General features: G+C 49.8%; 1 protein-coding gene across 2 annotated transcripts in view; it reads left to right on the top strand.

Moving 5' to 3' along the window:
- Positions 1–11,933: 11,933 nt before the first annotated feature.
- LOC144694544 (cartilage acidic protein 1-like) overlaps positions 11,934–22,186 on the top strand; it is a 286,667-nt gene continuing 276,414 nt past the window's right edge. For both annotated transcript variants that reach the window (XM_078565103.1, XM_078565102.1), the window contains exon 1: positions 11,934–12,163. In XM_078565103.1, coding sequence (XP_078421229.1) covers positions 11,973–12,163 — 191 coding nt within the window. In that variant the 5' untranslated portion in view covers positions 11,934–11,972. The remainder of the gene's footprint in view (positions 12,164–22,186) is intronic.

The raw sequence follows: 22,186 nt of genomic DNA, 5'->3' as shown, positions 1-22,186 counted from the left end.
TTCCCTTGCTGAACAAAGGGAATCCCTTCAGTTATCTGGCACAACTACCAAGGGTGTTTGAAAGATTGTGGTCAGAACCTCCTCCAGCCTCTCTTTTACTACTCTGAGCATTCTTAGATGCAGCCATCAGGTTCTAGTGCCCTTTCCCATTTTAATTACCTGGTTTGAGACATCAAGAGATCATGGAAGGCGCTACAGAAATGTAACTTCTTTATTTCCTTTACAATTTCGTTTTTGATTTTTTAATTTATCCGTTCACTGACCTGGATGTTGCTAGCTAGGCCAGCATTTACTGCCTGTCCCTAATTGCCCCTTGAGAAGGCGGTGGTGAGCTGCCTTCTTGAACCGCTGCAGTCCATGTGGTGTAGGTACACCCACAGTGCTGTTAGGAAGGGGAGTTCCAGGATTTTGACCCAGCGACAGTGATATGTTTCCAAGTCAGGACGGTGAGTGACTTGGAGGGGAACTTCCAGGTGGTGGTGTTCCCGTGTGTCTGCTGCCCTTGTCCTTCTAGATGGTAGCGGTGGTGGGTTTGGAAGGAGCCATGTGACTTGCAGCGGTGCATCTTGTAGATGTACTGGGGGTAGCCGGTGTTAGGAGTGGTATTGTCACTGGACTAGTATTCCAGAGACCCAGGCTGATGCGCTGGGGATCTGGGTTTGAATCCTACCACGGCAGATGGTGAAATTTGAATACAGTTAAAAATCTGGAATTAAAAATTTGATGATGACCATGAAACCATTGTCGATTGTCGTAAAAATCCCATCTGGTTCACTAATGTCCTTTAGGGAAGGAAATCTGCCGTCCTTACCTGGTCTGGCCTACATGTGACTCCAGACCCACAGTAATGTGGTTGACTCTTAAATGCCCTCTGAACAAGGGCAATTAGGGATGGGCAATGAATGCTGGAATAGCCAGCGACGCCCACATTCCATCGCTTCTCGGCCTTTTGGCTAAGATCAAGTGTTGCAGGAGCGACACCATGGTCCTGCCAAGGCAAGGTCGGGATGGAAAGGCTATAACCAATCGAAATCCATACCGTGGGTTACCTATCACCGTCCGAGTCACGGTGAACGACAGCGAAGGAGGATCACCTATGGATCGGGGCTTCTTCGCCAGGAGGATCCTGTTGAAGGCGTGCGGCTTCGAAGCTCCGGAGATCTTCACCCTGCAGGACTCCCGCAAAGGTGGTTATTTCGACGTGACGTTCAAGCGGGTGGCAGACTGCGTCCAGCTCCTGAGGGTGTTCGAGGAGAAGAGAGACCTGCCGGAGATGAAGATCCTGACGGCGGAGCCGCACTTTTCTCTGCCGTTGCAACGGGAACGTGTGGTGATGGTGCATGTGTACAACCCCTTCGTCCCTGTCGCCGACGTGGTCACCTTCCTCACCAGGTACTTCGATAAGGTGGGGAGCGGCACCGAGATTCGAGACGACTTGGGGATCTGGACAGGCAAACGCCTGTTTAAGGTCACGCTAAAGACCGATGGTAAGGGAGCCATTTTCCACCCTCCTTCCAGTTTCGCTATCAGAGGAAACCGTGGCTACCTGGTCTACGCTGGGCAACCCAAGCATTGTCGCTCATGCGGCAAGGCTGGTCATGTGGCGGCCAACTGCAGCGCCTCCCTCTGCAAGATCTGCAAACAGGAAGGGCACCAGACAAAAGACTGCAAACAGGCCAAGTGCTGCAACCTGTGTGGCGAGGCAGGTCACCTCTACAGGACCTGCCCCAAACGCTGCCGTACTTACGCACAGGCAGCCAAAGCCGACCAGGGGGAAGCAGAAGAAATGTTTCGTGTCACTCCAACCACCAAGGCCCCCAGGGAGCTCAACGGGACAAAGGAGGACACAGAGAGAGACAAGGTGGAGAAAGAGATTGAGGCAACAGATAGCCAATCAGCAGCACTACCCCCTAAACCTCCCAGTCCTCAGGACAGCGAATCAATGGAGGAGGAGGCAGCAGTGGAAAAGCAGCAGGGGGAGTGGCGGACGGTGAAGAACAACAAAAGTAAGAAGGAGCGAAGAAGAAGCAAAGGCATTTCCCAGAGAAGCGGCAAGAGGCGTCTCCCATCCGACATGGATGACAAGGGCAGCAGCTCTTCGGATGATGAAGTGCCAGGGCGGCACCGACAGAAGAGGCGGCAAAGCTCCAGGGCGTTGGAGGACGAGACACCCGAGCTCCAGAAAATTGGAGACAACAAGGAGACCAGCGCACCCCAACTTTGCCTGCAACCTGAGGAGGCCAGTGCACCACAGCCCCTGGAATCTGGGAGCAGTGAGGCAATCATCGCACCCCAGCTCCAGGAAGCCGGGAACAGCAACACCCCAGAGGGGGTGAGTTTTGGAGAAGCTTCTCCAGCAAAGGTCATCTCAAAACCCGCTCTCTACGTGAACCTCCAGATGCCACCTGAGCAGAACACTGCCAAGGAGATCTACCTCAGCCCATCCAAAGTGAAGGAATTTGAGCTCACTACGGGTATGAAGGAGCAGACTAAAGGTCTGGGACTCTCAGAGACAGTGGGTTTGGTAGGAGAATAAATGCTTTAAAATGGGTTTAAAGATTGTATCCATAAATGTGCATAGCATTAAATCTACTACGCGATGTGTTGCGACCTTGGACTACCTAGCCAAGGTCAAAGCTGACCTGTTGTTTCTGCAGGAGTGTGCGATACCGCACCTCAGCTCCTACAGGCAATGGTCACGATGGTGGTCCCATGGGCCATCGATCTGGTCGGGCGGAAACGACTCTCGTTCCTCCGGCCTGGGTATTCTGCTGCGGGGAGGCAACTTCACCGTCTCCGAGGTTAAGGAGGTGGTGGGCGGGCGACTCCTCGTAGCAGACGTAATGTACAAGAACGCTCCACTCCGGTTAATTAACGTGTATGGCCCGGCACAAGGGGCTGAGCGGCTGGAGGTTTTTCAGCAGCTCCCACTGCTGCTGGCGACCTCCAGGCCGGTCATTCTGGGCGGTGACTTCAACTGCATCATCGATGCGGCTGGACGATCCGGCAGGGCCGGCAGCAGATTGGACGCTACGTCCAGATCCCTGATGGAAACAGTTAAGGATGCGAAGCTGCACGACGTCTTCAGCAACCCTGCAGACGGAGCGCAGCGTAGATACACCTGGTCGCGGCCAGACGGGTCCATTCGTTCCAGGATAGACTTCCTGTTTGTGTCCCGTGCATTCACAGTCAGATCCACCGACGTCAAGCCGGTGTTCTTCTCTGACCACTGCCTCCTACTGGCGGACTGCCACTTGGAGAAGGACCTGAGGGTGGGCAGGGGGGCATGGAAGCTAAATGTGCAACTGCTGACCCCAGAGAACATTGAGGAGCTCAAGAGGGATTACAAAGGTTGGAGAACCGTGAAACCCCTCTTTGAGTCCCTGACACACTGGTGGGAAGCGATCAAGGGAAGCATCAAGAGGTTTTTCATCCTCAAAGGCACCCAGAAAGCTAGAAAGGAACAGAGGGAAACGTCCCGACTCCAGAAAAAGATGCAGAATCTGCTCCGGCTGCAGTCGATGGGGGTCGATGTCAAGGAGGAGCTCCAAGAGGTGAAGGGCCAGCAAGCCTCGCACTTTGCCTCGGAGGCCTCCAAGATCATCTTCCGTTCCAGAGTCCGCTCCGTGGAGCAGGATGAGACGTGCTCACGTTTCTTCTTCCAAAAGGTACACAGAGAGAGCTCTGTGATCAGCAGCCTGAAGGAAGAAGACGGCTCAGTAAAGTCATCACGGTCCGACATTCTGAGGATCAGCAAATCCTTTTATGCCGGATTGTATGACGTGAAGCCCACGGACAGCACGGCCTCCCAGTCCTTCCTGTCCTCTATCACGGAGGTCTTAGACGACAGTACGCGGGAGAGCCTAGACAAACCGCTAACTCCTGATGAACTGACTAAGGCCCTTGAGTCCTTGGAGAAGAGTAAAACTCCCGGAAGCGACGGCTTGCCGGCGGAGTTGTATTCGGCTCTGTGGGACTTGATCGGCCCAGACCTGCTAGGGGTGTACGAGAGTATGCTCCTGGCCGGTAGTATGTCAGAATCCATGAGGAAAGGCATCATCACCCTCATCTACAAGCACAAGGGGGAAAGGGAGGAAATTAGAAATTGGCGACCCATTTCACTGTTGAATGTGGACTATAAGATTCTGTCCAAGGTCATCGCCAATCGGGTCAAATCCGCTCTGGAATTGGTGATTCACCCTGACCAGACCTGCTCTGTGCCAGGCAGGAAGATCTCTGACAGCCTGGCGCTGCTCAGGGATACGATTGCCTATGTACAGGACAGGGGTGTGGATACCTGCCTCATCAGCTTGGATCAGGAGAAGGCCTTTGACAGAATATCGCACACCTACATGGGGGATGTGCTCTCCAAAATGGGGTTTGGGGAGGGAATTCGAAATTGGATCCAACTGCTCTACACTAACATCAGTAGCGCAGTCTCAATCAATGGGTGGGAAACAGATAGCTTTCCGATTAAATCTGGAGTCAGGCAGGGCTGTCCTCTCTCGCCTGTCCTTTTCGTGTGTTGCATAGAACCCTTTGCCGAGTCCATCAGGAAGGATCCGGGCATAAGAGGAGTGACGATCCCAGGCAGTGGAGGCACTCAGGTAAAAGCCTCCCTGTACATGGACGACGTCGCCGTCTTCTGCTCGGATCCGCTGTCGGTGCGCAGACTGATGCACATCTGCGACCAGTTCGAACTGGCCTCGGGAGCCAAGGTAAATCGTGGGAAGAGCGAGGCCATGTTCTTTGGGAACTGGGCTGACCGATCCTTTGTCCCCTTCACTGTCAGGGCTGACGGCCTGAAGGTGCTGGGGATATGGTTCGGAGGGACCGGGGCATGCGTTAGAAACTGGAAGGAGCGAGTGGCTATGGTGAAAAGGAAACTGGGCATGTGGGAGCGACGCTCCCTCTCCATTGCGGGTAAGAACCTGGTCATCAGGTGTGAGGCACTCTCGCTGTTGCTGTACGTGGCGCAGGTCTGGCCCATTCCAGACTCCTGCGCGATGGCGATCACTCGAGCCATCTTCCGCTTTATCTGGAGGTCGAAAATGGATCGTGTCCGCAGGGACGCGATGTACAAGCCTCTAGATAAAGGGGGAAAAAACGTGCCCAACATCGCCCTCATACTGATGGCCACCTTTGTGTGTGGCTGCATCAAGCGGTGCGTAGACCCTCAGTACGCAAACACCAAGTGTCACTACGTGCTGAGGTTCTACCTGTCCCCGGTGCTGCGAAGGATGGGTCTGGCCACGCTGCCGCGGAACGCTCCAAGTAGTTGGACCGTGCCATACCACCTGTCCCTGGTGGAAAAATTTATGCAGAAAAACAACTTTGACCGCAAGTCCATCAGGCAGTGGTCAGCACGTAACGTCCTAGAGGCCCTGAGGGAAAAGGAGAGGGTGGACCCTGTGGGATGGTTCCCCGAGCAGACTGTCAAAGTCATTTGGCAGAATGCCTCATCGCCAGAACTTTCCAACAAGCACCAAGACGTAGCTTGGCTGGTGGTGAGAAAGGCCCTCCCCGTCAGATCCTTTCTACACGCCAGGAGACTCACCCCCTCTGCACGTTGCCCTCGAGGTGGCTGTGGTGGGGAAGAGACCGTTGTTCACCTCCTTGTGGATTGTGCCTTTGCAAAGAAAGTCTGGAGAGAGATGCAGTGGTTGCTGTCGAGGTTCATCCCGAGCAGTTCTGTGACACAGGACTCTGTGCTCTACGGGCTGTTCCCAGGGACACACACCGAGACAAAAATCAACTGCAGCTGGAGGATCATCAACTCGGTGAAAGACGCGCTTTGGTCTGCCCGAAACTTGTTGGTCTTCCAGCACAAAGAGTTGTCCCCGACCGATTGTTGCGGACTGGCACAATCCAAAGTCCAGGACTACGTGCTGAGGGACGCACTAAAGCTTGGGGCAGCTGCCGCAAAGGCGCAATGGGGAAGGGTCGCTGTCTAAGACCTTTCTGCCACAGCGCACCGAGAGACTGGGAACTGTTTAGAGCCCCTCGGGCTGTACAGCTCAAAATGAAAGGCTGTAAATGATTGTAATATTGTTTGTACTGATGCACCTGGGGATACATTTTGTAAAAGTTTAACCTGGATTGTACCCTTGTAATGGTGTTTTTGAAATGGTTTGGAATGTGATTGAAGATATTTTATGAATAAAGTATATTTTTGCAAAAAAAAAAAAAATTCCATGCACGAATTAAAAACTTACTGCTGCTACTGTGCGTCGGTGGTGGGGAGGGAGTGAATGTTGGTGGATGGGGTGCCAATCAAGCGGGGCTGCTATGTCCCAGATGGTGTCGAGCTTCTCAAGTGTTGTGGGAGCTGCACTCATCCAGGCAAGTGGGGAGTATTCCATCACACTCCTGACTCGTGCCTTGCCGATGGTGGACGGGCTTTGGGCAGTCAGGAGGTGAGTTACCCACCGCGGAATTCTCAGACTCTGACCTGCTCTTGTAGCCATTTACGCTCGAGCCTCTCAGAACCATGTTACTTGGCTGTAAGATTATTTTCACTTGCCCTGATAACCAGCTCGACCAGAAGAATGAACAGAGACGTTTTCCGCAGATTGTTTTAGCCCCTGAATCAACCCTGGGACTTCAAAGGACCCTTCTGAAACCTTGAGGAGCAGCAGCACAACACCAAACCTTGTTCTAAGGCCTTTACTGCCAAACCAATTTATTGAACAACGGGCAAACAAGCCAATAAATAACAGTAATAATAACAGCATTGATATATGTAACAGAGGTGTTACACTGTGCTACCATCAAGGAAGCTGATAAACAATGAATATTGTCCACAATCTCTGAAATAATCTGTATTTTATGGCTAAATTCTATATATATTGCTTTTTTTAAAAATCCCTTATCATCTTATTGAGGATCTACCTGTTCTGACCTTGTCTCTACGGTAAATCCAGACTGGCTTCCTGTTGTGTGCAGACTAAGCTAATAAATACCCCAGAGAATAATTACTGGGGCTTGTGGATTTGAGTAACTGTCAGCCAGATTCAAAGGGAGAAGCGCCACACAGACATATGACCGAGCGATCGTGCTGTATTCTGTGTTTGAATTGTACGAATTGGTCCCCTCCCTCAAGCTAACCGTCCAGGAGCAATTGAACAGTAATCCCAGCAACATTTGTATTGACATTGGATGTGGAACAAATGCTGAGTTCAGCTGGCTTTTAACTCTTTATGTATTTTGACTGAACTGAAGCAGCCACGAGGAAGATAGAGCTCAATTTTATTTTGTCCCTTCCTTTCCCCCCACCCCTGTACAAAATCGTCTCGACGCCCATCGCCGCCTCATTTCGGAGAGACATCTGCTCCCTTTACCCAACCTGGTTCCCCGGATCTTGGGTTTGAACGAATACAGCAGATTGCAATGTGCAAGTCGACCGTTGAAGGTTTGAAAAATTCTCCCAAAAAGGGTTGGGTTTGAGGGGAGGGGTGGGGGTGAAGTTACACACTGAGTATAAAATGTGAACTGCCAGTGTTGGTGCAAGGAGTCCTAATTCTGTTCAACCGTCGCCATGTACAGTCTGCTCTGTGCTGACGTGTCTTAAACTCCAGTGCATCTCCTTGGCAACATGGCCTGTACTGCCTTCTTGATCCCACGCTGCCAACCTATAAAAGTGAATATAACCCTAAATGTGTTTGGATGAGGTGAAAAATTGAGGCCTACTCCTCATGAGAGTATAGCCCTAGACATGAATTTATTCATTGAAAAATGGTGGGGGGCGGGCGGGGGGTGGTGGGGTGGGGGGGGCTGTTGCTGTGGGGGGCCGGGGGGTGGTGGGGTGGGGGGGGCTGTTGCTGTGGGGGGGCGGGCGGGGGGTGGTGGGGTGGTGGGGCTGTTGCTGTGGTTGAGTATACGCTGAGTACGGGCCTAAACGTGGATCTTGGAACTGGAAAAAGGGTCATCTTTTCCACCAGGTCCACTCATGCAGTAATCTAGAGTGGGTTTTTCCTATGTGCTATCTTTCGGGTGTTAAATTATTGTCCCCTCAGTCTGTTCTGGTAGCTTATTTCCCGAAATTGGCTCCCACCCTTTGATTTTGAAATCTCACTCATCCTAGCCTCCCTGTCCATGTAGCCACCTCTAGCCTTACACTGCACTTCAGAGCCAGGAAGAGGAGCCATTGCGGATGATTTTCTCATTCAGGTAAATAAGAATGGAGCCAGGTGGGAGGAGCCCCACCCGGCTGGACGACACCGGAGAGGTGTTGGAGGAGGAAAGTGCGGCTAACTTTATCGGAGACGGCAGGCAGGTCAAAGAGGGATAGGAGGGATCATTTACCATCGTCGCAGTCACATAGGATGTCGGTTTTGACTTTGCTGAAGGCGCTTTTGGTACCTTGGCAGGGAAGGAAACCTGATTGGAGGGATTCAGACATGGGGTTCCAGGAAAGATGAGCATGCATTTTGGAGCTCAAACTCTTTGGAGAGGAAAAGGGAGGTTGGAGTTAGGACCCTTTGCAAAGGTGGCAGTGTCAAGGATTGGCCTTTTGAGGAGAGGGCAGATTTAAAGGAGAGAGGGACAACCACCTGAAGAGAGAGAGCTGTTAACACTATGGACTGGCATGGGGGCCAGGAGGGGGTCAACAGGTTAGTGGGAATAGGGTCGAGGGAACAGGAGGTGGGCCCCATGGACAAGATGAGCTCAGTGAGGGGAGAAGGGAGGGAAAGATGTGAGTTCAGAGCTAGGCAGAGGGGAGCTTTCGAGGATGTTTGGTCTGGTTGGTGGGCTACGGGGAGAGAGGAAAGTGGAAGATGTTGTTGATCGGGTGTTCTTGATCTTAGTGACAAGAAATCCATAAACTCCCTGCACTTATTGTTGGAGGTTAGGGTAGAGGAGACAGGGGAGAGGGGTTTAAGGAGATGGTTTAAGAAGTCACGGGTGGTCTTTGCATTCCAGGATGATTCTGGAGTAGCGAGCAGGACCCGACAGTGTTTTATGAAGATCAGCCAGGTCTGGCTGTGAATGGTTAAATCGGTTATCTGCCACATGAATTTAAGTTTGTGTTCCTTGGATTTAAGGGAGTGGAGATGAGGGCTGTATTGGGGAGCAGCCAGGGTGAGAGAGAGAGAGTAATGGTCTTAATGGGGACTAGGACAACTAAGGTGAAGCTAAGGTTGTGCTTGAACAGATCGGGGGCTGCGGAGTCGCTGTGGTGAATGGAGTGCCAGTGTTGGGATTTTGGAAGCCGAGTTGGGAGTGAACTGGGGGAAGAGTTTTGTTCCAGGGGCAGATTTTTTAAATTCATTCACGGGATGTGGGCTTCGCTGGCTGGGCCAGCATTTATTGCCCATCCCTAAATACCCTTTGAGAAGGTGGTGGTGAGTTGCCTTCTTGAACTGCTGCAATCCCTGTGGTGTAGGTACACCCACAGTGCTGTTAGGGAGGGAGTTCCAGGATTTTGACCCAGTGACAGTGAAGGAACGGCGATATATTTCCAAGCCAGGATGGTGAGTGGCTTGGAGGGGAACTTCCAGGTAGTGGTGGTCCCACTATCTGCTGCCCGTGTCCTTCTAGATGGTAGCGGTCGTGGGTTCTGCATCATTGTTGAGATGCAGAAGGAGGTTGGGATGTGAGGGGCTGGGGGTGGTGGAGATATGGGTGGAGAGAGATACGTGGAAGAGATTCGGGATGGCCTTATCTGTGATCAAGTAGCAAGACCATGTCAAGGGGGTGGTGGGGAATATGGGCTGGGGAGTTTACATGGAGGGAGAGATTAAGGGAGGGTAAGAGGGCTGTAAACTCAGAGGAGAGGGAACTTGATGAGTTGAGATGGAGGTTAAAACCAGGAAGGTTGGGAAGTTGCTCAGTCCTGAGGCTGAGGGAGTTAAAACAATGGAGCTATCGCAGTGAGGACATTTTAATGGTGCTTGGGCGGATGGTAGAGAGCGGAGATTTTAAACGAGGGGTGAGAGGGGCGGAACGATATGAGATGCTCAGAGGAGGGGAAAGCGCCCGAGAAATGAGGGACGGACAGAAATGGCCGGACCGGGAGTGATTTGGCACCAGCGCCACAATCACCACCGCCGTGGGGTTGAAGGTATAGCCGGCAGGGGAGGGGCTCATGTAGGGCGAAGGTGTCACCATCCCTCAGCCAGGCTCCTGCCAAGACCACATAGCAGTGGCAATAAAAGCGCATGGATGCCAAGCTCCTTGTCCGCAAGTAAACAGTTTGCCAGGCACTTTGTGGTTAAATGAATAAACTGGAATATTGGTTCCCCAGCTGTGATGCCAACCCCCCCACACACAACAGAAGTTGGGGTGAAAATGGCAAAATGTCCAGTGCCCCCCTCCCTTCAAGATAAATAAATCCCATTGCAGAGTTAAAGAGGCAGCACCCACAACACAATCATTCACCCTCCCCCCCGGTGCGACAGCCAATCACAGACCCGGCTGAGTGCCTCTCTGGGATCTGACTGTGCCCATCCTGGGACACGCCATGGAACCGCCTCCATCAAGGCGGCCCCCGCCCCACCGTCCCTCACCTCATTGGACCCGAGGCACTTTTTTTGGGGGGGAGGGCGGTGGCGTTGGCAGCTGCACTGCGATTGGAGGGCGGGTTATGTAATGTTTTTGCATAAAGGAAAAACAAGCCCTTAAAACGGGAGAAGCAGCTTTACCGTTCCGGGCTCCAAATTGGGAGAGTGAGAGAGAGAGAGAGAGAGGGAGATAGATAGATAGATAGATAGATAGATAGATAGATAGGGAGAGGGAGAGAAAGATACAGAGATAGAGACAGAGATAGAGACAGAGATAGAGGGAGAGAGAGAGAGATAGAGAGAGGGAGAGGAAGATACAGATACAGAGATAGAGAGAGGAAGAGAGAGAGATAGAGAGGGAGAGAGAGATATAGATAAAGAAAGAGAGAGAGAGATAGAGAGAGAGATAGAGAGAGAGAAAGGGAGAGGGAGTTAGAGGGAGAGAGAGAGGGAGTGAGAGAGATAGAGGGAGAGGGAGAGAGAGGGAGAGATAGATAGAGGGAGAGAGGGAGTGAGAGAGATAGAGGGAGAGGGAGAGAGAGATAGAGATAGAGGGAGAGGGAGAGGGAGAGGGAGAGGGAGAGAGAGATAGAGGGAGAGAGGGAGTGAGAGAGATAGAGGGAGAGGGGGAGAGGGAGCTTTTCACAGTCCAGGGCAACGACTCAAAACTGTAAACCTGGGCTCAAAAGCTGTTTTAATGTGAGTATTTCAGTCTCTGCTTTCGAATTCAACAACATTACAGCTTTTAAACAACTGTAAAGATAGATTTTTGACATTATAAACTTCACTTCAATGCCAAAGGTCTGTGTGTCTTTGAATAATTATTTTTTAATATCAATTTTAACTATATCAATTTCTAGACGCAGGTTAAATTGGATGCCAAGTACCAATGCATAGGACAATTTCACCCAGTTAACATTTAATTAAATTCTAACTTAATGATTGGACAGTGATTTAAAAAAGCCGGAGACAATGTCTCAGTTATTGCGGTGAGGTATGTCTGAGTACTGGGCTAGTTTCTGACTGTGGGGCTGAAGTCCTGTTGTTAACAGGGACTGATGCTTGATTCTTGCACAGTTGAGATCTTCAGTCTGGCTCAGGTTTGGCTCTGATGTCGCCTCCCACCCCCCTCCAGCGGGTGAGGAGTTTGTTACCTGGAAGTTTTGTGCAGGACGCAGGGATTTGCAGTGAACTTTGTCTGAATGTAAATGCAGGGACCGTCATCCAGCTTTGCAAACGGATATCACTGCAGAATAAGAGAGGGCAGCTCTCCTTCCCTGGGCTTCCTGTAAACGGTGCCAAGTGCTGCTGGCTCTGGAGTTCTGTCTTCAGTGTCTGTCCTGTAAATCTTAACAAGTTCTTTTCCTCCCTCCCTCTCTCCCTCTCCCTCCCTCTCTTGCAGCTGCTGTTGATCCCCTTCCTACTCCCACCCCTACCCTTACCCCTTCAGTCAGCTTCATCCCAGTCGAGATGCTGGTCTCCATCCTGCCGTTTCTCGCCCTTGTACGTGTGGTGTACCCGCAGAGATCCGAGCCTATCTTTGCAGCCGTGACCGACACACTCCTTCCTCCTGACTACGACAATAATCCGACTCAACTCAATTATGGAGTAGCAGTCACCGATGTGGATAACGACGGGGAGCTGGAGATAGTGGTGGCAGGGTAGGTGTGTCCCGCACAATAGCTGATAAACTCAGCACCGGGAGTCTCTGTTTGTATGTGTGTGTGAGAGATTAGATAGAAATCTATGTCCATGTATAGATACAATACATAGAAAAAGTGGGTGTACATGTAGGATATCTATACCTTAACATACATCTATGTAAGAAAGTATGAGTGCATGTATGTGATGTATGAACTGTCTCTACATGATATATATAATGTGTCCCTGTGTATGTATGAAGCATTTGAGATATATACAGACAAACTATGCATCTCTACGTGATATATATATATGCCCATATATATGTATGCAATGTGTGTGTGTGTGTATGTGTATATATGTCTCTATGTATGTAAGTGATGTGTGGCTATATATGAATATATGAGTGCAGTAGGGAGAGTTACACAAGGGACCTGATCACTGATCTGCAGGCAAAAAAAAAAATCCAGGAAAGGTACATAGTTTTAAAAATGAGGCAGTCAATGCAGCAACATCACATTGTATATGACCACATATATGCATTTTATATATGTGAATGTGTGCCCAGTTCCCTTTTCAAAAGGTCATTTTTGGCTTTGTAAAGTATTTAAGAATCCCTTTTCCTTTTTGACATTATGTGATGTTGCTGCATTGACTTAAAATTGTGTCCCTTTCCTAGACTTTTTGCCTGCAGACCAGTGACCAGTCCCTTGTGTTAACTCTCCCTGCAGCACCTCTTGTGGCTCTGTATCCCCTCTATCCACCTGTCTAGATGAGGCCTGTCATTTTCTCATTATTTTTGACTCTGCAGCACCATCACCATCTCTCTCTATCACTTTCCATCCCTCACTCCATCCGTTTCCTCTGACACTCCATGTTTCTCAGCTGCCCAGATTACCGAGTGACAATTAGTCTCCGGAAAACCCATTTTGGTGAGAAAACTGACTCCAAATGGACAACCTAGCCCTTGAACTCGCTACCCAATAAACAGAAATCTAAATTTCGTGTTTCCCCCAGACCGCTGGATAATGTTCAGAGCGACATTGCTGAATTTTGTTACATTGCTTTTCAAACCTGTCGGAACTGAACCCAGCGACCGAGCAGTGGGATTTGCCAGAACGTCAGTGAGTTGGCAGAGACACTGGAATTTCCGGTTTCGGAAAATTCACCCCTAATGCTTCTTTCTGTCTTAAAATCTGTCTATTTGCCCCAGCACCCCTCTGGGGTCGCCCTGTAATCCTATTAAGATAAGGCTCAGTGTCCACTTTCGAAAATGCTTTGTTTTAGTGTAAAATCATGGTTCATCCTCTTGTGTGTTTCATAACTCAGAAATGCAGACATTTTATGAAGATGTTCAGGTAGATTTTATTTCTGTGTGTGGGTGAGAGAGAGGGCGGGATTAACTCAGCTCCTTTTTCTGCTGACTTCCCTGGGACACTAAGATGCTTCACTTATTTCTTGTCCAAGTCCTGGGAATCCCACTGGCGCCTGAGAAATTTGAAAGGGTTTGATTCAGTTTGTGTGCATTTTGCTCATCTACTGGCCTGTCCATCCAGTCAGGCCAGTTTGACGTTGTACCCCCTCTAGCAGAGTAAGAGGCGACTTGATCGAAACCTTTAAGATCCTGAGCGTTCTGGACAGGGTGGATGTGGAGAGGATGTTTCCTCTTGTGGGAGAATCTAGAACTAGGAGTCACTGTTTAAAAATAAGAGGTTGCTTGTTTAAGACAGAGATGAGGAGAAATTTTTCCTCTCAGGGGGTCGTGAGCCTTTGGAACTCTCTTCCTCAAAAGGCGGTGGAAGCAGAGTCTTTGAATATTTTTAAGGCAGAGCGAGATAGATTCTTGATTAACAAGGGGGTGAAAGGTTATTGGGGGTAGGCAGGAATGTGGGGTCGAGGTTACATTCAGATCAGCCACGATCTTATTGAATGGCGGAGCAGGCTCGAGGGGCCGAGTGGCCTACTCCTGCTCCTAATTCGTATGTTCATATGTCGCAGTAGTTAATCTGAAACATGCCCTTTTCATTATCAAAGTATGTCAAATGACAGTGTGTTTATTTCAAAATCATATTTGTTGTCTTGTGAAGGGGCTGGAGTTGCTCATGTTTTTGCAACCTCAGAAAGAATCCTTACGTTGATTCTTAAAATGTTTCCTATTAAAAATATATACAATTCCGGACAGGAGAGATACTGTGATTCTTTTTGACTAAGGGATGCAGTCAGTCCACGTTCCTGTGTCCATTGCCTGCAGGAAAGTGGGTTTGTGTGGCCTGTGGGTGAGGAGACATTGCGATTCTGGTCATTAGATTGATACCTGGGATGGTGGGGTTGTCCTGTGAGGAGATATTGAATAGTTGGACCTACATGTTCTGGGGTTTAGAAGGATGAGAGATGATTTCATTGAAACATATGACATTCTTAGAGGGATTGACAGGGTGGACGCTGAGAGGTTGTTTCCCCTGGCTGGAGAGTCCAGATCTAGGGAGCACAGTCTCAGGGTAAAGGGTCAGCCGTTTCAGACTGAGATCAGAAGAAATTTCTTCACTCAGAGGGTCGTGAATCTTAGGAATTCTCTACCTCAGAGAGCTGTGGATACTCAGTTGTTGAATATATTCATGAATAAGATCAAATGATTTTTGGATAATATGGAAATTGAGGGATATGGTGAGAGACAGAACAAAGGAACTGAGAAGATCAGCCATAATCGTTCATGGGATGTGGATGTCGCTGGCTAGGCCAGCATTTACTGCCCATCCCTAATTGTGCTTGACAAGATGATGGTGAGCTGCCTTCTTGAACTGCTGCAGTCCATGGTACACCCACAGTGCTGTTAGGGAAGGAGTTCCAGGATTTTGACACAGCGACAGTGAAGGAACGGTGATATATTTCCAAGTCAGGATGGCGAGTGACTTGTGGGGGGGGATCTTCCAGGTGGTGGTGTTTCCATCTATCTGCTGCCCTTGTCCTTCAAGATGGTAGTGGTTGTGTGTTTGGAAGGTACTGTCTAAAGAGACTTGGTGAGTTCCTCCAGTGCATTTGTAGATGGTACACACTGCTGCCACTGTGCGTCAGTGGTGGAGGGAGTAACTGTGTGTGGATGGGGTGCCAATACAGTTGGCTGCTTTGTCCTGGATGGTGCCATGAGTGTTGTTGGAGTTTCATTTGTCCAGGCAAGTAAACAGTTGACTTGTGCCTTGTAGATGGTGCACAGGCTTTGGGGAGTCAGGAGGTGAGTTACTTACTGCAAGATTCCTAGCCTCTGACCTGCTCTTGTAGCCACAATATTTAGATGGTTAGTCCAGTTCCTTTTCTGGTCAATGGTAATCCCTAGGATGTTGATAGTGGGGGATTCAGCAATGGTAATGCCATTGAATGTCAAAGGGAGATGGCTAGATTCTCTCTTGTTGGAGATGGTCATTGCCTGGCACTTGTGTGGCGCAAATGTTACTTGCCACTTGTCAACCCAAGCCTGGATATTGTCCAGGTCTTGCTGCATTTGGACATGGACTGAGGTGTGTATGGCCTACTTCAGCTCCTAATTCTCATGTTCTTATGTTCAGTGGTTTGGAGTGTTGGCCAGGCCCCATTTGAAGGTACCTGAGTTCAGATTCAGGCATCACACCTCAAGAAGGTGACATTGGCCTTGGAGAAGGTGCAGTGGAGATTCACCAGCATTATACTGGGCTTAGAGGATTAAATTATGAGGACAAGTTCCATAAGGTTGGCTTGTATTCCCCTGAGTATAGAAGATTGAGGGGTAATTGAGGTGTTTAAAATGTTAAAAATATTTGATGGGGCAGATAAAGAAAAATTGGTTCCCCTAGTGGGGAGATCACAGATAAGCACAACAGTAAAATTCGAGCCAGTCAATTTTTAAAGAAAACCAGGAAGCATTTCATTCACACAGAGGGTATTGGAAATCTGGAACTTGGTGCGCTAGACAGTTGTGGAGCCTTCAAGAGTTTTGTTTGACAAATGGAATATTGAACAAAGGCAGCAAGTTGTAGTTGAGGTACAGATCAACCCTGGTCAAACTCTTTTTTTTATCATTCAGAGGATGGGGGTATTGCTGGCTAGGCCAACATTTATTACCCACCCCTAATTGCCCTTGAACTAACTGCCATTTCAGAGCCAACCACATTGCTGTGGGTCACATGTAGACCAGACCAGGTAAGATGGCAGGTTTCTTTCCCCTAAAGGGTCATGAGTGAACCAGTTGGGTTTTAATACAATTCTTCCTTGGCCATCATCAGAATTTTAATTCTGAGCCCTGGTAGGGTGCAAACCTGGGTCCCCAGGGCAATGCTAGCCCAGTGAGAATACCACTGTACCACTGCTACCACCTCCTCTGTGTGTATGAAACGTGGCAATGTTGGGACCTATAGGAAGGTGGTAATTTGATGGAGAGTACTTGAGACACTTGGACGTAATATTTCTGGGTCTGGGAGAATAGGGGAGGTGGGGGAAGGAATTCGAGTTGTGTCCTGGTAACATTGTGGAAGTGTTACTACTTGCAGCTAGGACCCTCAGCCCTGCGGTTCCTCTTTCACTGTGGCATTCAAAGACACATCAATACTACTGCACCAATTCAGCACTGCGGGCCTAATGTCGGGTTACCAATGGCAACGCAACGATTGGTTTCTTCGGAGAAAAGCAACAGGAAAGCATGTCAAAGAGAGTTTGTGTTTAAAAAAAAAAGGGTCTTTGGTCACAATCCAGTATCTGAGATTGGATAGTAAGGACATCTCTGCCCTCTGCCTGCACAGCAGGTGCTTGTAAGGTACCAGGGGAGGTGCTGGTGTAATGGTATTGTCACTGGACTAGTAATCTAGAGATCCAGGCTAATGCTCTGGGGGACCTGGGTTTGAATCCTGCCAAGGCAGATGGTGAAATTTGAATTCAATAAAAATCTGGAATTAAAAGTCTGATGTTGACTATGAAACCATTGCCAATTGTTGTAAAAACGCATCTGGTTCACTAATGTCCTCTAAGGAAGGGATTCTGCCATCCTTACCCAGTCTGGCCTACATGTGACTCCAGACCCACAGTGACTCTTAAATGCTTTCTGAACAAGGATGGGCAATAAATGCTGGCCTAGTGCGTGAATAAAAAAAATGGCTCCTTGTTTTTCTATTGCGAGTCATCCTCTCTCCTGGGGTTCTCAGTGGGGTCAATGTCAGGTCACACTGGAGGCGGAGTGGAACCAAGAAATTTGACCACCGTGGGGTATTAGGGTGAGCTTTGAGGCTGTGGAGTTCCATTTCAGGGCGAGCGTCTGAAAGTATATCAACGTTCAAGATCAGAAAATGGGAGTGGAGTGGAGTGGAAAAGACAGGTAAAGGCGATTAAAACTATTTGCTCTAGAAAGCAGAAGATTGAGAGGTGACCTCAGAGAGGTCTTTGATGTAATGAAAGGGTTTAGTAGGTTAGACAGAGAGAAGATGTTCCCACTGAGGGGGAACCAAAAATAGGGGTTGTCAATATAACAAAAATCAAAATAACAAATGTGAAATAAAAAATGTAGGGAACGCTCAGCAGGTCAGACAGCAACTACCGTGAATATGAGGTGGTCACTGATAAATCCAAAAGGGAATTCAGGAGAAACTTATTTAACCCAGAGAGTGGTAAGAACATGGAACCTCTTTTTTCATTTGTTCATGGGATGTGGGCGTCGTTGGCTAGGCCAGCATTTATTGCCCATCCCTAATTGCTCCCACAGGGAGTATTTGAGGTGAATGGCTTGAGGAGAAGCTGGATAAACGCGTTGGGAAGAACAGAATAGAAGGGTATGGTGATAGGGTGAGATGAAGAAGGGTTGGAGGAGGTTCATGTGGAGCATGATGGTCAGCATGGACTTGGTGGGTTGAATGACCCGTTTCTTGAGCTGTAAATATTTTATAATCCTGTGTCGCACCTTGTCTAGTCTCTGAATTGGGGATCTGCATTTCTGAAAAAGAATTGGATTTATAGAATTTTTCTGATGGCAGGGACTTGTTTCCCACCATCCAAAGAGTTCCCCACTGACTCCAAGTGCCTCGCAGCCATTTCAGGCTCGAATGAGCGTTGAATGGCTGGGGGCAGGACTTCTGCCCCTCACTCGGGAGGAAGCCCAGCCTTAGAGAGCTGCCGGCCAATCAAATCAAGCTCTCCAGTCCCTGCAGCGACGGGAGCTGCAGTGGAATAGTGAGGAAATGCAGGAGGACGCCTGAGGCTAAGTCCGGGCCCAGGTAAGTTTAAAGGACCCCAGGGCGGGGAGGGTAGGGAAGGCCTGGGGAAAGCCCAAGGAGGCTGTGGAGGGGGTGATTGGGGTCTTGGGGGTGGGGTGGGGAGAAGGTGTGGGGGAGGGGCGGTGCCTGAAGGCCACTGGACCTTAATGTGCAGAGTGGGGTGGGCAGTGGGGGACACCTGAATTCAGAAGTGTGTTTCTGCCCTTCCCCCGCCCAGGAACTAACTCCGCTGATTTTCGGGCTTCCCCTACCCAACTTCAAATCTTCCACCAGCCTAAAAATTGAGGCTGGGCGGGAACGGCCCTTAAGTGACCAATTATTGGCCTCTTAAGGGCCTCAACTGGGGCAAGGATGGGCTTCGCATCTGAGGCCTTGTCCGACCCAGCGTAAAATTACAGCACGATTGGGGTGGGCGGGAACCCGGAGGGGGGTGCGGAATCCCCCCCCCGCCGTCTAAAAACCCGCCGGTGTGGGAGTGTAAAGTTCTGGCCCACGTTTGCCAAAGGTTTCAGTGATTTGCCAAACATGTGACCATTTGGTACGCGGCGTGAAGTGCCGGGCAACGGGCTTTCGTACGAACCCCGGAGAGAACTGGCTGAAGCTAAGTGGTGGTGGGAGGAGTGGGGCGGTGGCGAAGAGGGAGGGGGCGTCGGATAGCGTGAAGCTGACCCCCCCTCCCCCGCCACAGGTTTCAGTCTCGCTCCTGGTTTATTCGTGTGTCTGGAGGTGGTGGCCTGGGTCAACCTTTGCTTTGTCCGCGCTTTGCTGCTGGAACTGAAGCCATGTCTGTGTGGGACGTGGCGACAGGTAGAGGAGGTGGGGGAGGGGTTGGGGAGCGGAGGCTGGGTCGGGGGTGGTGGGGGAGCAGCACTGTAACACAAAATGGAGGAATTGGTGGGTGTCAGACGACGCGGGGAGGGTGGTGGGGAGTGGCTGTCGGGGGCGGGGGCTTTGTTTCTTGGTGGTGGCTGTGGAACTTGAGCAGGTAGCTTTTCTGGGAATTGTACCGCTTCAGGGCACCTGACTGAGGTGATGAAGCAGGATGTCACAACAAGGATGTTTACAGAACAGAAGCGAAAGAGCTTGCATTTCTGTAGCGCCTTTCGCGATCTGTGGGCATCTCAAAGCGATTTGCAGCGAATTCATTATGTTTTGAAGTGTTGCAGTGTAGGAAATGCAGCAGGCCAGTCCCACACGGCCAGCTGCCAAAAGCAGCAGTGCGATATTGGTCAGAGAGTCTCTCTTTTTAGTAATGCTGATTGAGGGACAAATATTCCGCAGACCGTAGGGCTGAACCCTGCTGCTCTTGGCCAAAATAGTGCAACGGGATCTTTTATATCCACCTGACAGGGTTTTTGTTAAAAGGCGACACCTCTGGCGGTGCAGCACTCCCCCAGGTCTCTGGAGCAGCATTCCAACCCACAGCCTTCCGACGCAGGCAGGAGTGCTACCACTGAGCGAAGGCTAAGGCAAGGGCAAAGGAGGGAGGGGAGAAAAAGCCCAGATTGCTTTGATTGAGTTAGCGTTCCAGTATAAAACGTCAAGTGAAAAATCAGCCGACTAAGTGCAGCAGAAGGAGCTGATTTATCAGCTCAAGGTCTACAGTGTGTGTAAAAAAAAAAATACTTGAAATCTCGTAACCATTGGAGCTCAATGCCAGCTTCTTGTTCTGTGACTCCAAAGTGCTTTGATTAGCGAGGCTTTGAGTAGTGAATGAGCAGCTGTAATCCTTATGTAGAGGGTCACAAAGGACCATCGGCCTGAACAGAGCTGGCCGATTCACCCTTTTCAGAAGTGATAATAATTGTTTTTAAAGAGAGCAATGTTCGTGTAGGAGATTGTGGAAATTTAAGCCACATTGTTGCGTTTGTGCGGGAGAGGCAGCCTTTAATTCACAAGGGATTGCGTTGGATGGTATCATGGGGGAAGACACTCAGTGGCAACAATTTGCATTCATTTTTCAAAGGATGTGGGCCTATTGCAGGCAACACCAGTGTTTGTTTCCCATCCCTAATTGCCCTTGAGCTGAGTGGCTAGGTGATTTCAGAGGGCAGTTAAGATTCAACCTCATTGCTGTGGGTCTGGAGTTACATGTAGGCCAGGCTGGGTAAGGACAGCAAATTTCCTTATCTAAAGGGGCATTAGTGAACCAGATGGATTTTCAGTGACAGTTTTCATGGTCACCATTACTAAGACTAGCTTTCAATTCTTCATTGATTGAATTTAAATTCTACCAACAGCTATGGTGGGATTTGAACCCATGCCCCTCAAAGCATTTAGCCTGAGCCTCTGGATTACTCGTCCAGTGACATTACCACTACACCACCATCTCCCCCCTGTGTGATGCTTTAATCTAGGAAAATGTCCCAAGGCCTTTTGCAGGAGTGTTATCAAACAATATTTGACACCGAGCCACTTAAGGAGATACTAGGGCAGGTGACCAAAACCTTGATCGCAGAGTTAGGAATGCTCTAAAGGAAAAGAGAAGGGTAAAGAGATGGAGAGGTTTATAGAGGGAATTCTAGAACCTAAGACCTGGGCAGCTGAAAGCACGGATGCTAATAGCAGAATAATGGAAATCGGGGATTCACAAGAAGACAGAATTGAAAGAGTGCAGAGATCTTGGAGTGATGTTGCCAAATTATACTGTGGGCTGATGTCTGCTGGGAACAGCTCCTAACTAACCAGTAACCCCAGTGCAGTAATGGGGGAGTGCTGCACTGTTGGAGAGCCAGTACTGAGAGAGTGCTACATTGTTGAAGAGCAGTGCTGAGGGAGTGTTGCACTGTCAGAGGGTCAGTACTGAGGGAGCACTGCACTGTTGCAGGGTCAGTACTGAGGGAGTGCTGCACTGTTGCAGGGTCAGTACTGAGGGAGTGCTGCACTGTTGCAGGGTCAGTACTGAGGGAGTGCTGCACTGTTGCAGGGTCAGTACTGAGGGAGTGCTGCACTGTTGCAGGGTCAGTACTGAGGGAGTGCTGCACTGTTGCAGGGTCAGTACTGAGGGAGTGCTGCACTGTTGCAGGGTCAGTACTGAGGGAGTGCTGCACTGTTGCAGGGTCAGTACTGAGGGAGTGCTGCACTGTTGCAGGGTCAGTACTGAGGGAGTGCTGCACTGTTGCAGGGTCAGTACTGAGGGAGTGCTGCACTGTTGCAGGGTCAGTACTGAGGGAGTGCTGCACTGTTGCAGGGTCAGTACTGAGGAAGCTCTCCACTGTCGAAGAGGCAGTACCGAGGGAGCACTACACTGGCTGAGGGACAGTACTAAGGGAGTTGGAGGGTCTGTACTGTGGGAGTACTGTACTGTCGATTGGTCACTTATGAGGAAACGCTGAACTGTCTGAGGGGACAGTAGTGAGGGAGTCCTGCATTGTTGGAGGGTCAATATCGAGGGAGTGCTGCACTGTCAGAGTTGCAGTACTGAGGAAGTACTGCACCGCTGGAGGTTCAGTTCTGAGGGAGCTCTGCACTGTCAGAGGGCCAGTACTGAGCAAGTGCTGCACTGTCTGAGCGGACAGTAGTGAGGGAGTCCTGAACTGTCAGAGGGTCAGTAATAAGGGAGTGCTGCACTATCAGAACTGCAGTTCTGAGGGAGTGCTGCACTGTCAGAGTTGCAATACTAAGGATGTGCTGCACTGTTGGAGGGTCAGTTCTGAGGGAGTGCTGAGGGAGCGCTGCACTGTTAAAGTTGCCTTTTTTCGAATGAAATGTTAAATGACATTCCCGTCTGCCATCTGGTGGTTGTGTTCAGTTAGATTTAGTGTAGTTTTGGAAAAGGACAAAGGTAGGCCTGGAGTAAAAGATTTTAATTCGGGA

This window comes from Cetorhinus maximus, chromosome 20 (genome assembly GCF_964194155.1).
Source record: "Cetorhinus maximus chromosome 20, sCetMax3.hap1.1, whole genome shotgun sequence".
Lineage (NCBI taxonomy): Eukaryota > Metazoa > Chordata > Chondrichthyes > Lamniformes > Cetorhinidae > Cetorhinus > Cetorhinus maximus.
This window is presented reverse-complemented; position numbering and strand designations above follow the sequence as displayed.